The sequence below is a fragment of the Trichoplusia ni genome, chromosome 3 (genome assembly GCF_003590095.1).
Source record: "Trichoplusia ni isolate ovarian cell line Hi5 chromosome 3, tn1, whole genome shotgun sequence".
In the NCBI taxonomy this organism is placed as follows: Eukaryota; Metazoa; Arthropoda; class Insecta; order Lepidoptera; family Noctuidae; genus Trichoplusia; species Trichoplusia ni.
The window spans coordinates 19,477,549-19,493,600 of record NC_039480.1 but is presented as its reverse complement, the minus strand read 5'-3'; the positions used below and the strand labels follow the sequence as shown (position 1 = coordinate 19,493,600).

General features: G+C 36.6%; 2 protein-coding genes across 2 annotated transcripts; both read right to left on the bottom strand.

Annotated features, from left to right (window-relative positions):
• Positions 1-3,262: 3,262 nt before the first annotated feature.
• On the bottom strand, positions 3,263-13,418 carry LOC113492308. Its single transcript, XM_026869755.1, has 8 exons — positions 12,830-13,418; positions 7,934-8,124; positions 6,994-7,133; positions 6,328-6,473; positions 5,601-5,719; positions 4,845-4,979; positions 4,136-4,300; positions 3,263-3,529 (listed from the first exon to the last, which is right to left on the bottom strand). The coding sequence occupies exons 1-8, from the start codon at positions 12,897-12,899 to the stop codon at positions 3,287-3,289; spliced, it is 1,209 nt and encodes a 402-aa protein (XP_026725556.1). The 5' UTR covers positions 12,900-13,418; the 3' UTR covers positions 3,263-3,286.
• Positions 13,419-14,530: 1,112 nt separating this feature from the next.
• Positions 14,531-16,051, bottom strand: LOC113492307 (methyltransferase-like protein 17, mitochondrial). Its single transcript, XM_026869754.1, has one exon. It carries the CDS (start codon positions 15,867-15,869, stop codon positions 14,547-14,549), a length of 1,323 nt encoding a protein of 440 aa, XP_026725555.1. The 5' UTR covers positions 15,870-16,051; the 3' UTR covers positions 14,531-14,546.
• Position 16,052: the final 1 nt, after the last annotated feature.

Sequence of the window (16,052 nt, the reverse complement as noted above, 5' to 3'; positions counted from 1 at the left end):
CAGTTGTAGTTATGCCGAGTACACATGTATTTTCTGAAAAAACCTGAACTAAAAACTATTTTGATTAAAGCTAATTTATTTTAAACATTGTGCTTGTAAAAGAAATATAATATATTATCCATAAATTATAAGTTTAGTCGATTTTATGATTATTATATAAAATGTCTCTCTATTTGTTTGTCCAATGTAGAAAATAATCTTACCAAGCTAAAAGAAAGATTCACGTTGTCAAATGGATTATAAAGACGAATATGCACTGTCCGCGCTTGGATGATCTTTTTGACAGGTGTCATATTACGCAACAAATACGTGAAATGTTGTGTTATTAGAATATTACAGAGAGGTATCTAATAATCTATCTGTCATGTAGCCGAATACTTTTATAGTTACTATTGTGTGAATGATTAATTATTGCTCACGCGTATGTATCGGGATCGCCCGACTAGTTTCGGACCCAACCGGAGTCCTTAATCATGAGCTGACGCGGCGGGGTCGCGTTTCGTCAAAATTATTTTTTGCATTGTCTGTCACTTTAAAGACAAGAAAACCTGTCAAAAAGGTCATCCTATCGCGGACAGAGATGAATATTTTAGAAAGTCGAGATATTGTAACATGTGATTATTCTGTATGTATTAAAACACCTGTCCTATCAATTAAGGTCATGCAGTGTACCATAAAACGAAGTACTTGTTATTATTTATTAGAAAAAAGATTTTACCTAATTAATTTAATCAATTTTAATTAATATCATACATGAAACTAAGAAATCAAAACGACTAGGTAACTACCTAAAATTGAGTTATAAGTTTAGGTAAATATCCCAAAAATTCTCACTTATTTGTCGTTAATGCTATGTGATAGAGAAATAAATTTTACTGTTATATCAAGACTTATATTTCTTTCAATTCTTTTTAAGCACGCCTGGTAATAGGGATTATGACTGGGTATAAAAAGAAAAACTCTCATTAGTCTGGTAAAGGTATGAGACGCATATTTTTTCCTTTTTCAGAAAAACTAGAATTGGCAAAGATTAGGCGAGGGGGCTTGTGACTTGTAACGATATGGTAAAATTTATACTCAATCGTGACGTCACGCGAAAGTTTCATTCACTGTAATTTAGTCAATTTATGTTTGCGGGACAAATTAAAAAACTACAAGACGGACACTGCAAAAAAAACTCATCGTCCCTATTCTCTTTTAATAATATGTCCTTTAAAGATCGGACAGGGTTTTTCATACATACATCATGAAACGTCAAAATAAAATTGTTTTCTATTTGTTAAAGCTTGTCAAATCTCAAAAGACATTAGGCTAGGTGTATAATTGTTATTAGCTATACTTTTTAGACTGATGTAATACTATATAAAATCATTACCTTATAAGCCCCGCACGTTGATATTGCGATAGAACTTTGTCACACTAACAGCCGTGTGACGTCACTCACCGTAAAAAGTACAGATAAAAATGTAATTACATAGTCATTTACATAATTCTTTTAGAATTTTAAATTTGAATGAGCTTTTTAGATTTTCTTAGTAGGTCAATAAGTAAGGGATAAGGATAAAATTCATAATATTATTATAAATGTGACAGTTCGATTACGCTACCAAGATGGCCGCCAATCGCAATACCATCGAGCGGGGCTTATAGACATTTCTTGCCTTAGCCATTTCCTAAGCTTTGTTAGTTGGCTTCCAGAGGTTCTGTTACAATGTCCGATGAAGGAATGGCAATTGGTTGAAATTTGAGAGTATTCATATTCTCTTAAGCATTCTTCTAATGCAATAATTGGGAATTGGTGACCGTGGGTGTTTCGACCGTACGGAAATTTCTATTATTGACTAGAAAAAATGCTTGAAGAAATACGAAATGTGTTATTTTAAGAAAATTTTAATTGTGAAATGCTTCGATAAGAAATTAATAGATAAAAAAAATCAAATACCTTATCAAAATACCAAAATTTTATCAAAATTGGTCCAGCCGTTTTTATAGTTGTAAATTGCATTGTCATCGGGTTCGAAGCTACACTGAAAATTTCAGCTTGCTAGCTTATCGGGAAGTGTATCAAAATTGTGTTGCAAAACTCCAACCGGTACGACAAACAAACAAGAAGTGAGTGTATAAAAACGTTGGAATAATACGAAACGTATATTGTAAATAGCAAAATTAGGGCCCAGTCTCGCTAATAGCTGAGCCCCGTATGTTACCTCGCGACTGTCTATCTGACAACACAACACACTGTTACTGTAACACAGTATCACATAGTAAGACTGCGCGTCAGAAAAATTTGATCGAACGTGACACATTTAATAAATGTTTTTTGTATTGATCAGTCTAAAATAGAGATTTATGTAAATGATATAATATTGTTTAAATGTAAATAATTACTTTATTGTGTTTTATTTTATTCCCTATTAAATGATTAATTTCTTGCGATATGCAAGGCTGCTGTTTTGGTGTCTCTATGGTAACAGAAAAATAAAAGAAACATGAAATAACAAAATTAATATATTTGATAACAATGATTATATATTTATAAATTAATTAATTCATAATAATGATTAAACATGTCATTTTATATTAAAGTTCTCAACAAGGCCTTTACATGTGGTCCTGTGTCCCCGTGCACGCCTTTAAAAAGGACCGGGTTTTCTCTCCCATGATAGGATATCAGATTTTATTTAAAATCTTACTATTTTGTTATTTAATACTAGTTTTTATAATGTACGCTGTTTTTGCAAACAAAAATAATATGTTTAAGATACTCTAATAATTTATTTTTAAAAGAATAACTTATAGAGTTTTTGCCGGAGACGCTTGTCTATAAGACGTTTATTTCATTTAAAGCAGAAAATGGACACAAGTCTTTTAACCCACGCTGTTCTGGTCATACTTCTTAGACAACTATTTTTCTTGCCTTTATGTCTTACGTTTGTAAAAATAATTTATAATAATATAAATAAGCATTAATACTAGACTATATACGGCCCACTGCTGGGCACAGGCCTCTGCCCGTATAGGGAAGGTTTGAGCATTGATCACCACGCTAGCCCACTGCGGGCGTTTTCAGATTCCCACCCAAAACAAATGTTTATATAATGAGTACGATCATTTGCTCTGTGTCTGGGTGTAATTTATCTATACTATGTAAGTATTTAGAAATATATAAGTATGTTTATCAGTTGTCTAGTACTCATAATACAAGCTTTGTTTAGTTTGAGACTAGATGGCGTTGTGTGAACGTTGAAGAGTATTGTGTTTTCCTTCACCATTTGCCAGTAAAGTCTTAAAAAAATCTTCCTCTAACTTCCCTTTTAGGTAAATAGTCGATTTCTTGTATAAAATCATGATAATCACAGCAAAAACTGAATGTTCCGTCATTGGACCGCCATTTTAACCAAGAATATTGTGGGTTTCCGTCGCAGGTGTCTTCGCAGAATGCCAGTCTGTTGATTGTGGTTGCATTGTAAAAAGATGAGTTGATTGAGATGAATGCGGCTGCTGTCTTGTCCTTTGTATCGTAGACGAGCTGTAAAAAAAATTTTTTAAATGTCACTCCATTAAAATTTTATCAAAATCGGTCGAGCCATTTTATAGTTAGAAGCTATTCTTAAAATTTCAGCCTGCTGGCTTATCGGGCAGTGCTACAAAATTGAGTTGTAAAAATCCAACCGGAACGACAAACAAACAAGAAAAGTGAGAGTATAAAAACGTGGCTAACAAAATACATACTTATTGAAAACCTCCTTCCTTTTAACGCCGTCCTACCACTTTTTTATTTTATTTTTATTTACTTATTAAACAGGTACATGATAAGAAAATTAAATCTAAAATTATCCAACACAGATTTTTTTTTTCTCTAGCCCACTGTGTCCCACTGCTGGGCAAAGGCCTCCCCCAAATCCTTCCACGACTCTCTATTCTGGGCCGCATGGAACCAGTCTGCGCGGTAAGCGTTAAGACACAGATTTTACTTTAGACAAATTAGTTGAGATTCTGAATTATTTACAAGGAACTTTCAAAGCGTTAGATTAAATAGCTAGGCTGTTTGTGACATAGAATTGGCATTAAACTGACAAAGCTTGATAAAATTTGACATTTAAAACGTGGGTATCTCGATTTTTTCGTTCCTTACCTTATAGAAGTACATGGGTACAGGCACGATAAGATTATTGTTCACATCTTCGCTGAGGTACACTTCCTGCATGCGTCCCTTGGAGTCAGGGAGGGTCATGACTCCATGCGTTCCTGTCACCACCAGGACATCTGACCCCCGAGATTGGACTCGTCGTCTTAATGCCTGTAAAATAACATTTATCCAAGATAAGTTTTTTGAAACACGACTACCCGTATTAAGGAATTTAATCCTTGTGTCGCGGGAGGTTTTTAAAATGTTCAAGTCACATGCACAAAGACACCCGGACTTAGAACAAGCATTCGTGGATCACACAAATGCTTGTCCTACGGGGATGGAACGTGTGACACGTCGCGTAGTGGGGTTACCGTGGTGACCTCAAGTACATATTCGGCTATCTTGCAGTCACTGTGACATCGGTTTATGAAGCTGAACGGTAAGATTTTCAGTCATCTACGTTTTGTATTTCCGACATTAAGGGTCCCGTCGCTTCTTTATAAAATATAAGAAAAATATTTTCAAAAAAAATGGAAATAATAAAACATGATTGTTTGTAGTTTTAACCTGATTTCTTACCCCGAAAATTTCGGATAGTTATCTAGTAATTTCTAGTATCCGAAACTTTCCGATAGGTATCGGATATTATCCGATATCCGAAACTTTCGGATACGGTTAACTTGTCTTCCTAACAACACCATCGTACACGCACCTCCTCCAACGCGGCCCAGTCTCCCGCGTTCCCTCTCATCCACTGCGGCGCCGTGTTCACGTAATGGAAGGTCCCTCGCGTCTCCGCGCTTGTTGTGTAGTCTGCGCGCGCTGCGAGGTGACCGCGGGTCAGGAACTGCAATATACGAAAACAAGGTTACTTTATTAACTAGCTGTTGCCTGCAGGCCCACCCACTACAAATCCAAAATGATCCCAACACAATGAGGATAAAAACTCTTATCAAAAATCGTATGTATTAATCATGGTTATAAACTATATGTGTAACAAGTTTCGTCTAAATCCGTTCAGTGGTTTTTGCGTTAAAGACGAACAAACATCCATACATACAAACTTTCGCGTTTATAATATTAGTAGAATCTTTAACTTTCTACGGAGTTGGATTGGAGATAAGAGACAAATTTCAAGTCAGCGTTAGCCCATGAAGAGATGTAATTTTTCTATGGTTTAGCTTGAATTACTGACTTCTAAACCGGAGTTCACAGGTATTATAGTATTAGTATTGTAAAGTAGGAACTTAACTAATGGCGCCCAACATGGGACTAGAGCATTGGCTAATGGCGCCCACCTTGGGGCTACAATTTGTACCGCACTGAGCAGCGTTTTGTTCTGTTTTCTATCTATCATTAATGTCTTCTAAGCCAAACATGTGTGGACATGATGATTATCACAATGATTAGCTGCATAGTGAAGGTCCTCACGAGAAAGACCGTGTGTGATTGGTTTTATTAAGCTTACCTGCTTATGAGTAATATATTCTTCTCCCATCCCGGGTCCCAAGATGGCGTCCAACTGCGTTTTCTGATGAGTCATTTTGTAAAGCTGGTTCATTTTTACTTTACCGAACAAGTTTCCTTCTGAAATACGAATATTAAACTGTATAATAATTATAATAAATTTAGTACATAGTGAAATATAGGTTAAGTAACACTTGGCGCGGTCACCATTTGTTAACTTTTGACAATCGTTACAGACACTCAGAATCCAAAACATCTGATAACCAGTTTTGCAAAGCTAGATTTGTATCGTGTTTCCTGCAACTGGGTTGAGGAGGTCAGATAGCCAGTCGCTCTGTAAACCACTAGCACGCATCTGCATTACCGGGTTTAAGCCAACCACGTCATCAGCGTCCTAGCCGTTTCCCAACTATGTTGGGGTCGGCTTCCAATCTTACCGGATGCAGCTAAGTACCAGTGTTTTACAAAGAGCGATTGGCTATCTGATCTCTTCTGCCTAGTTACCCGAGTTTTTGAATTAACCACGCCAAAGCCACTGTGCGTGACGTGTCGCGGTTTCGACCCCGCGTAGGATAAGAATTTGTGTGATCCACGAATGCTTGATCTAAAGGTCTTTGTGTATTTGTGCATGTAGCTTGAATGTTAGTCATTTAATGCGGGAGTCGTTTTTAAAGTTAGACTTAAGTCAACCTCACCATAGTTAAAAAACCTTATCACATAATACTTGCCGATGAAAGCCGGTCGTTTCAGCCCAGTCTGCATGAACCTACTCATCGGAGTCAGCGGGTGTTCAACGTAGTGAGTGTGTAGACGGTACTTGTCGAAACACGCCTCGTACAGTTCGTAAAATGTGTTCCTGACTTTATACCCAACCCTGGAATAGGTAAATTGTAAGAATATAATTAGAAATCCCTATCCCTACCAATATATAAATGTGAAAGTATGTTTTTTTGTTACACTTTCGCGCGATAACTATAACAATCGATCACCATTAATCTTTTCACACATATTCTTGACGGTATTAGAAATAACAAAGGATACTTCTCATTTAAAAAAAATATATTTTTAAGAAAAATTTAAAAGTTGTTTCCACGCCATCTAGCGGTTTGCACTGTTTTACCGATGCTCACGTCAATATCCAATCATGAACAAATTGATAAATAAAACTGGTCAAATGTAAGTTGTAAGTTGCTACCAATAATCTTATGACCGTAACAGCCGAGCTTGATTTGAGGTTAAGCGATAGCTTCTTTGTTTTTAGTATTTTTTGCTACAGGGGTAGCAGAAATATGTACATCATCTTCAATTCAACCGTCTACTTACTTCATGACAAACGCTGCTAAACGGTCGGACAGAGGGAAAGACAGCGAAACCTTATTAATAGGCTACCTTACCTATACTTAATCCCCTGACCATGGCATTTTTCTCTGGTCTCCTCGGCTGTGAAGTAAGGCTGACTATTGCAGGATATGTCCTCAAACGGCAGGACTTTGCCATCCACTCGAAATGTGTTACCGGTGACGCAGGCGGCCTCCTGAAAGAGTTTATGGTGATTTCATTTAGTAATCTAATTGAAAAACTACCTAGTTATTTATTTAAAATACAAGCTTTCAGCCATCCCATTGCTGGGCATATGCCTTCTTCCAAAAGTCTATGAAGGATTGCAACGCATTGCCATATACCGATATGAAAGCACGGATGACGTAGCACGGTGGTTCAGGTTTAATCAGTAAGGGTACTGGCATCATGATCCTGAGGATTCCCCCGAATTACAAAAAGCATTGATCAACAAGCCAGCTCACTGCGGGCGATTTCAGTTTCCAATATATCGAATACAGGTTTCCGAATCAATTCAAATCGATTTATTAGTGATACATACCTACATGAATTACATATAGGTGTTCATTACACAATTATATACAGAATAATGTTCATTCCATGATGTTTACCATCACCGTTTGTCAGTGGTGTCTTAGAATAATTAAGATAGTATTTTGAAAAAGTCTGCCTGTGTAGGATCGAATCTATACCTTGAACCGCAAGGCCACGACTAGCTAACAAACTATGTCATTTATCCCACTTTGCCGTAACGATATGACGTTTAAAGAAACGTTACAAGTTTTATAAAACAGGTGTTGAGGAGAGATTGAGAAGGAAATAAATCCTATCAAAGTCTTTTTCAGACCGACCCCACCGCATCAGGATTAAGGACTCCAGTTAGGTCCGAAACTAGTCGGGCGATCCCGATACATACGCGTGAGTAAACTGTAGCACCATTTAATAATGAATCAGTCTCACGCCAGTTATTATAAAAAATAGTGCTCTCTAACTTACCAGGACATCGGAGCTTGTAGTATCTTTGCCCAAAACAACCCATCGGTTGGTCCCGGGGCAAGCAACTGTCACGGTGTCAGCCTTGTCAAATGTGATCGTGCCATCGGCGTTGTTTGGGTCCATGTAATCATTGTCCCGAATGTAAACTGGTCCTATTTTCGCCAAATCTTCGTTTATTTTTAGGACGCATTCTGGGGAATAGAGAAATTAATTTTACGTTTGTTGGTGTAGTGGTTAGAGGCTGAGACTGCTAAACCGGGGATGTGGGTTTGATGACCATTTAGGACAAGTGGTTGTGTGAGAACACGATCATTTGTTTTGTGTTTGGGTGTAATTTAACTAAAGTAGTTATGGATATAGAAATATATCAGTAAGATTATCAGTTGTCTAATACTCATATCTAATACTAGCTCTGCTTAGTTTGAGACTAGGTGGCGTTGGGTGAAAGTTGTAGAGTATTTTTATTCACGGAGAGATCCTTTCTTTCGTCGATACTTAAAGAATTGCAGCGCATCGCCATGCACCGACACTAAAACATGGATTGTGCAGCAATGTGGTTCAGGTTTAGTCAATGACATTACTCGCTTCTTTCCTCCGATGGAGCAGGTGTAAAAGAGAATTCCCTACCATAGTATGGAATTACTATATTATGGAAATCTCTTTAAAAAAAAAAACAAAAAATAGGTGCAGCTCTAGAAGCCAGTCACATATCCACTGTTCTCAGCCATTATAGAATGGTGGTGACATATCAATGTCACGTGACAAATCTATAGTTATACAAAATGTCATTTCGGAGGATCGAACCTGCTAAAAGAACGCACAGTTACTTTGTCGTAGTGACCTATACCTACCTCTCGGCTATGCGTGCAGTCATTATCATAACCTTAATAATTGAGTAACCAACTAGATTTAAGGTACTAGGCATCTTTACCCTAATTTAGCTAATCACATACATAATTAAGCATTATTTAACGATGTACCTTAATTTTGAACTAGGTATTTATCTCATTATGATAAAAACGTAGTTAAAATTAAGGTGACACGTGTGCCATAAGTGTCGCCTTATTGTTTTTTAATTAGTCTGAAATATAAGCTGTCTAATTACTGGTGTTACCTAAGAACAACAGGGGCAAGACATAATAAATAAATAAATATAAATATTACAATAAGAAAGGGCATGATTCAGACGGGAATCGATCCAGCGAATCCTGATTAAGAGTCGCTTTACCAACTGAGCTACCGAGATCACTGGGCACCAGTTCTGCTATTTACAATGGCTGATAAATAGAAGGAAAATTGGATTAAATTGTCACTATTCGTATTATTCCAAGCATTTTTTCAACACATAAAATAGAAATTCAGTACGGGGCGGAACACTCACGGTCATTACAATGAATTTGCTATTATTTTGGCAAAATGCTTAAGAGAATAGGAATAATTTCAAATTTAATCCAATTGCCATTCATTGATCGGTGTAAATAGCAGAATCGGGGCCCTGACCAAGTGCTTTGAGACACGTTTTATGGCGGTTCGAGTCCTGTCTGAAGCTTTTAAAGTTTCAAATTGCAAATATTACATTACATGATCTTTGTTTTTTATTTGTTGTCAAGAGAAATGCGTCATTTGACTGGCCTGTTGGTCTAGTGGTTAGTGACCCTGACTGCTATACCGGAGGTCGTGGGTTCGATTCCCACCCAGGACAAATGTTTGTGTGATGAGCACGATCATTTGTTCTGTGTCTGGGTGGAATTTATCTATATTATGTATGTATTTAGAATTATATAAGTATGTTTATCAGTTGCCTAGTACTCATAACACAAGCTCTGCTTAATTTGAGACTAGATGGCGTTTTGTGAATATGGTCCAAAATTATACATTATATTATATTTGTGAAAATTTTACCTGTCTAACTATCACTGCTCGTGAGATATAGATTGGTGGTAGACGGCCGGACCGACCTCAGTAAAAGGGATTCGTTTTTACCCTTTGGGTAAGAAAACCTTAAACAAGCCTTTTATACCAATTTTGACCTTCTTTTATTATTAATTGAATACCAGCGACAAGAAATTAGTTTTTGCCCATCCACAGAAGCGGAAAAGTTGTAAATATTGTACAACATGATTCAATCACAGCAAAAACTATAATTAATTGCTTGTTAATTACTATGACTGCTTATTAAATAATGCAATGATGACAGACATCTATCCCTGACCTGTGCCTACTGCCCAGTTTCCTCGCGCTAACGCTGACGAATCACTCAAATGTATTGTACTGACAAGTCTAACGTCACGTCATTTGCCGAAAAGAAATGTCTATTCTATTTGAAGATTTCTTTTTTAATGGTAGCTGGTTTGTCTGCTGAACTTGGCCACGGGAGTAAGTATTTTAATTTCATTTTTGTTTGTAAACAGCTTGTAAATAATGCGCCATATTTTAAAACCGGAGTCCATTCCAAAAAAAAAAGTTTCAAATAATTTTTGACCCCTCATTACCCCTTACAACCCTTTTTTCAGTTAATCCTTTATTAATGCAACTTCTTCATTAATGAAAGTTATTAAATCCTTGTTTCGCACGGTGTTTCACAAACATTCAAGTCACATACACAAAGACACCCAGACTCAGGACAAGCATTCGTGGATCACACAAACGCTTGTCCTACGGGGATCGAACCGACAAGTCGTGCACAGTGGTTTTAACATGGTGACGTGCACCACTTGGCTATACATACAATCCGAGTTTTATACGTACACCTATATATTAATGATGTCACTTTTCCTTTATACCAGAAAAATCCTGTATCCTAGCCATTTGGGCGGATAAAATGGATTAAATTTTGATGCGTCATAACACATTTAAGACTGAAGATGTTTGCACGAGATCACAGCTTAGTAATTGCGAAAGATATAATACTTGCTATCATTAATCATCTTGTAAACAATATACCAGGTAAGTATATCAACAAACAATCTATTATAAAACTTGGAAACACGATTCATCAACAATATATTGAGATTCAACAAAAGATTGAGTATAATAATCACTATATTATAAACTAAATATATAAAGCTGAAGAGTTTGTTTGTTTGTTTGAACGCGCTAATCTCAGAAACTACTGGTCCAAATCGAAAAAATATTTTTGTGTTGAATAGACCATTCATCGAGGAAGGCTTTAGGCTATAAATCATCACGCTGCGACTAATAGGAGCGAAGATACAATGGAAAATGTGAAAAAAATTAGGGCAGGTATAAATCTTAACTTATATCTTCTACCTACGGGGACGAAGTCGCGGGCAACAGCTAGTTATAAATAGACTTGAATCTTACTAATATTATAAACGCGAAAGTTTGTATATATGGGTGTTTGTTCCCTTTTCACGCAAAAACCACTGAACGGATTTAGACGAAACTTGGTACACACTTTATAAAACAAACGCAAAAAATCCTACTACTATTATAAAGGCGAAAGTTTGTAAGTATGGATGTATGGATGTTTGTTACTCTTTCACGTAAAAACTACTGAATGGATTTGAATGAAACTTTACCACAATATAGCTTAATTATACATCAGAATAACACATAGACTACAATTTTTTAACCTGAAGTCCACGCGAACGAAGTCGCGGGCAAAAGCTGGTGTATTATATGTTTGACAAGACTATCTCTCTGTATTGACACAGCTCCCGAACGGATGGAGCGATTTCAATTTATCTTTTTTTATATAATTTATTTTTGTTTTGTATTATAGGTGAATGATGTGCGAGATATCTTAGACATGTTTGATCAAAATCGGTAGAAACGTTTAAAAGTTATGGGGTTTTAATGTTGGAGGACTTTTCCTTCCTGGCTATACGTCCCACAGCTGGGTATTGGGCATAGGCCTCTTCCTATATGTGGAAAGGTTGAGCTTTGATCACCACGCTAGCTCACTGCTGGTTATAGATTCCAATATGTATTATCTAGGTCACGTCACGAAAAATCGATGTTTTCCTTCACCGTTTGGCAGTGGTGTCTTGGAATAATTAAAAAAATACACATAATATGATTGAAATCTAGGTATTGGTACATTGCCTGTCGAGGGATCGAAACCGGAACGCTGAACCGCAAAACGAATACCATTTTTTTTCCTCACGTTTTTAAACACTCACTTTCATGTTTGTTTGTCGTTCCGGTTGGATTTTTGTAACTAAATTTTGAGGCACTTCGCGATAAGCTAGGAGGCTGAAATTTTCAGGGTAGCTTCAAACCCGGTGACAATGCAATTTACAACTATAAAAACGGCTGGATCAATTTTGATAAATTTTGAAAGGACATTTAAAAACATGTGTTTTTAGATTTTGAAATCTATTCAATTTTATAATTACTAAAATCAAAGATCTGTATCCGTGTACATATCGTCTTATGTTTTTAAACTTTTCCAAAATAGCTTTTATTTATTTTTGTGTAATAACAAAGTATTGTGTAAAATTAGAATAAAATTAGCGTGCATTTAATAAATGGCCTTGAATTAATCGCCGAAATAGGTACTTATGCGTTGCTTTTGTTTAATATGTCTAGCGAATTACACGTTTTTACAATTTGTTACGTCGGCGTCGGGTTTCTTAAATCGATTTATTTTTAATCAGATTATACCGTACATAAATAAATACAAAATCAGCTGTTGCTTTTTACTTATTTTCGATAAAATATACAAGCAATAAAATGACTACTAAGTAGGTAAACATTATTTTTCATTACATTATAAAAATAAAAGTGAATGTTCTGAAATTGGCGCCTTTTTTCTTTCAATTGACAGCCACAATGAAAAAAAAAAACACTGACCCAATAATTCTGATCGAAATCAAAATGATAAGCAAAAAATAATATAAATAAATAATGTTAGGTAAATTCGTCACTTACCGCTTTTGATAAAACAAATTAAATTAAATATTAAGGAAAAAGCCAGTACATGGCCGAATACGACTGTCATTGTTGCACTGTTATTGAAGAATGAGCTGGCTTGCCTCACTAACGGTAAACGATGATAAACAAACTCGATTTAAAATCACGTTAGGTACTCGGTTCAGAGCGGATTTATTAATCTTGGCAGAATCGCTGGTTGCCTTTGCTTTGCGTTATCAGCGAATGCGCTTGTAAATATGGCGGGAATAAAAAGTGGAAAAAATATGGCCGCGTCAATTTTTACAAAAAGTTTCGGAAACTTCATAAAAATATGGGTTTTAAGAAAAAAAATAGGTGCAGGGAAATCCTGTAATCCTCATTAACTGAAAATAGGCCATTGCAAACAAACTTTTCCTATTTAAAATATAGGAAAAAGGCCTGTGCATAGCTATGGGATGTATATTGTATAAAATAATGTCAGAATCTAATGCGATTTAGCAATATGCTGAATATGCATTGACCCGAAAATGCCGAAGGACAAGTGATAAGTTTTGAATAAATTTCGAGTGCGTCCACTAATTACTTTACTGTTAAATATAACGTATCAAGAATTGTTATTTTAAGTTTATTCACGTATTTTCTTTAAAACGCATCAAACATGGTGTTATTCGGGAATGTCCAGACTTGCAAAAAATAAGAGTCACAAATATTTTCTAACGCATTTACCTAAGATATCGCTGTATGAGCCAAACATAGTCAATATTTGCTTTTTCTTTCCTTTTGACGTCACTTCGATAAATATATTTTAAGATTGCAAACTATGCAGCTTATAAGATAAGCTGTATTATTAGGTGGATTAGGTGCATAAAGCAACGTGGCTCAAACCGCGTACCAAAGTGCGTACTATTCCTAAGTTATTTGCTGTTTTTTCTATATAAATTTCAAAGTATTATTCTGCTATTTGGAAGTAACACAATCCCACTAATCAAAGGACCTAAAATTAATTGATTTAAAAAATCTAAAAAGCCACTCCACTAAAATTTTATCAACATCGGTCTAGCGATTTTTAAAGTGGCACATTGCATTGTCATCTGTTTTGAAGCTTATCGGGAAGTGCCTAAAAATTTAGTTGCAAAAATCCAACCGGAACGACAGTCAAACTTAAAAGAATAGTGATTGTATAAAAACGTGGGAAAATCATGAATCGAGCGGTGGGCGAGCGATTCGATCTGGTGTAGGCCCCGATTTTACTATTTACAATGGCCGATGAATAAATGGAAATAGGGAAAACAGATAATTTCAAATCTTATCTGCGTGAACGCAAAGGAGAGGTAGCGAGGCGCGGCGACGTTGCTCGAGCTGCACCGCTCTTTCAGACGCGCTCAGTCACTTGAATGAGTTAGGTACTTATCTACTGGAAACTGACCCTTAGTATTATTACTTTTTTATCTGGGTGGGCAAAGGCCTCGCCCAGTTTCTTCGACGGCTTCGTCCTGGGCGACATGGAACCAGCCCTACGCGGTAAGCGTTAAATTCATCTCGCCACCGCTTCCTAGGCCGCCCAAGGCGACGCTATCCATCCGCTGGCTCCCACAATGTGGTGACTTCAGCCCAACACTCACTATCCCATTTTAGCCTTAGCTTAGGTAGTTTAAAAAAATCAGTATAAACAAAACGAATACCTCGTTTTGTTTATGCAATAATAATAAAAACAACAGATCAATTAACAATGATTTTATTTAACTGGCAACAAATCCCCCCAGTTACAAGACCTGGCACAGCGATACGTAGTCTGATCATACTTGGCCTTTGAGAATATGATCTCTTTGAGCTCCCCTTGAGCGGTACATAACCTACAAATTGTGTGCTTAGATCTTACAATAGGAGCCCTTACAATACGAGGCCACTGTGGATCATCAGACGGACGGGACCCTTTCTTTAATATCACATAAGAAAATAGATCTGCGTACACTTCTGGTTTTGATGCATACGGTAATGATTCATACTTCATTAGAAAGTTACATGGGGTTTCCTTTTCTAAGTAACGTGGACACACATTGTCATTTGGGCACGGAGAGAATGCATAACCAACTCGGTCCTTATCTGATTTGAGGTTAAGGACGTACTCTCTAGCTTCATTTACTACTTGAAATCCTGCATTGGAACCGTGTTCAACGATGATTAGGTAGTCTTCTGTCTTGTTCCATAGCTTCTGTATCGTCTCCAACCGAGCTTTCATACTCGGTAGCTCAAATAATGAGTATGCAGACAAAACAATACTGTATTTCAGATCTAAGGATGCCGGCAAGAATTGACGTTGAAAGAATCCTTTGTATGGCATTTCTACGTTGTCCCTTCCATTACATAGTATTAACCGAGCTAAATCATTCATTGCTGTTGATGTGTCAACGCAGAAGTATTCAAATATGTTGTTTTTCCAGAAATGGTTGACCGCCCACATGCCAGTGCCAACTCCGGAGCCAAAATCAAAGAAACTCCGAGGTTTGTACTCTGGGTTAAACTTGTGTATCTCATCTAATATTCGTACTAAGACTGCATACTCAGGAGCTGCTCGGCTCATTAAATATTGTAAACTTGTTGCCTGGTCATAAGCAATGTTTCCCCAACGGTACACATTTCTTTTTAACACACTAAATACTTTATTCCTAACAGTATTTTCGTGTTTTCTCTGATCTTCTTCTGTCAGGTCCGTGTTGTTTTTCTTAGCCAATTTGTTCGAGATTTTTTCGTAGATTTTCTGCGCTTTTTGATCGATTTCTCCATCTTCTGGAGGGAGATGACGGGAGCGGATGTAGTTGCTTAACTTTAGACTCTCTTCGTAATGTGCTTTAGCCCCCGCGTCGTCCAAAACCAACTTTATAGCTCGTTGTATATCCGGCGGTATGGTAACTAATTTGACGCGCGTTGTTCCCGGATGTTTCCGCGGTTTGAAGACTTTGGTATCGAAATTCTCCTTAAGGGTAGGGTCTACCGCTACTCTAGTCGTGTAATTAACGTAAAACGATGTGAAATTATGTATTCTTAACTTTCTAAACATTTTTATAACCTTAAATTCTACCCCACAGTATTTATAAATCAATGTTCTGTCAAACTCGAATGACAATTGAGAATTTGTATTGACACTACTTGTTTACGGAGTTAGTTTTAAGCAACCTTATGTCTACCTTTTTATTAAAGGTAGACATGGCTAAGGCTTTATTAGGAAAAAAAGCATGTTTTG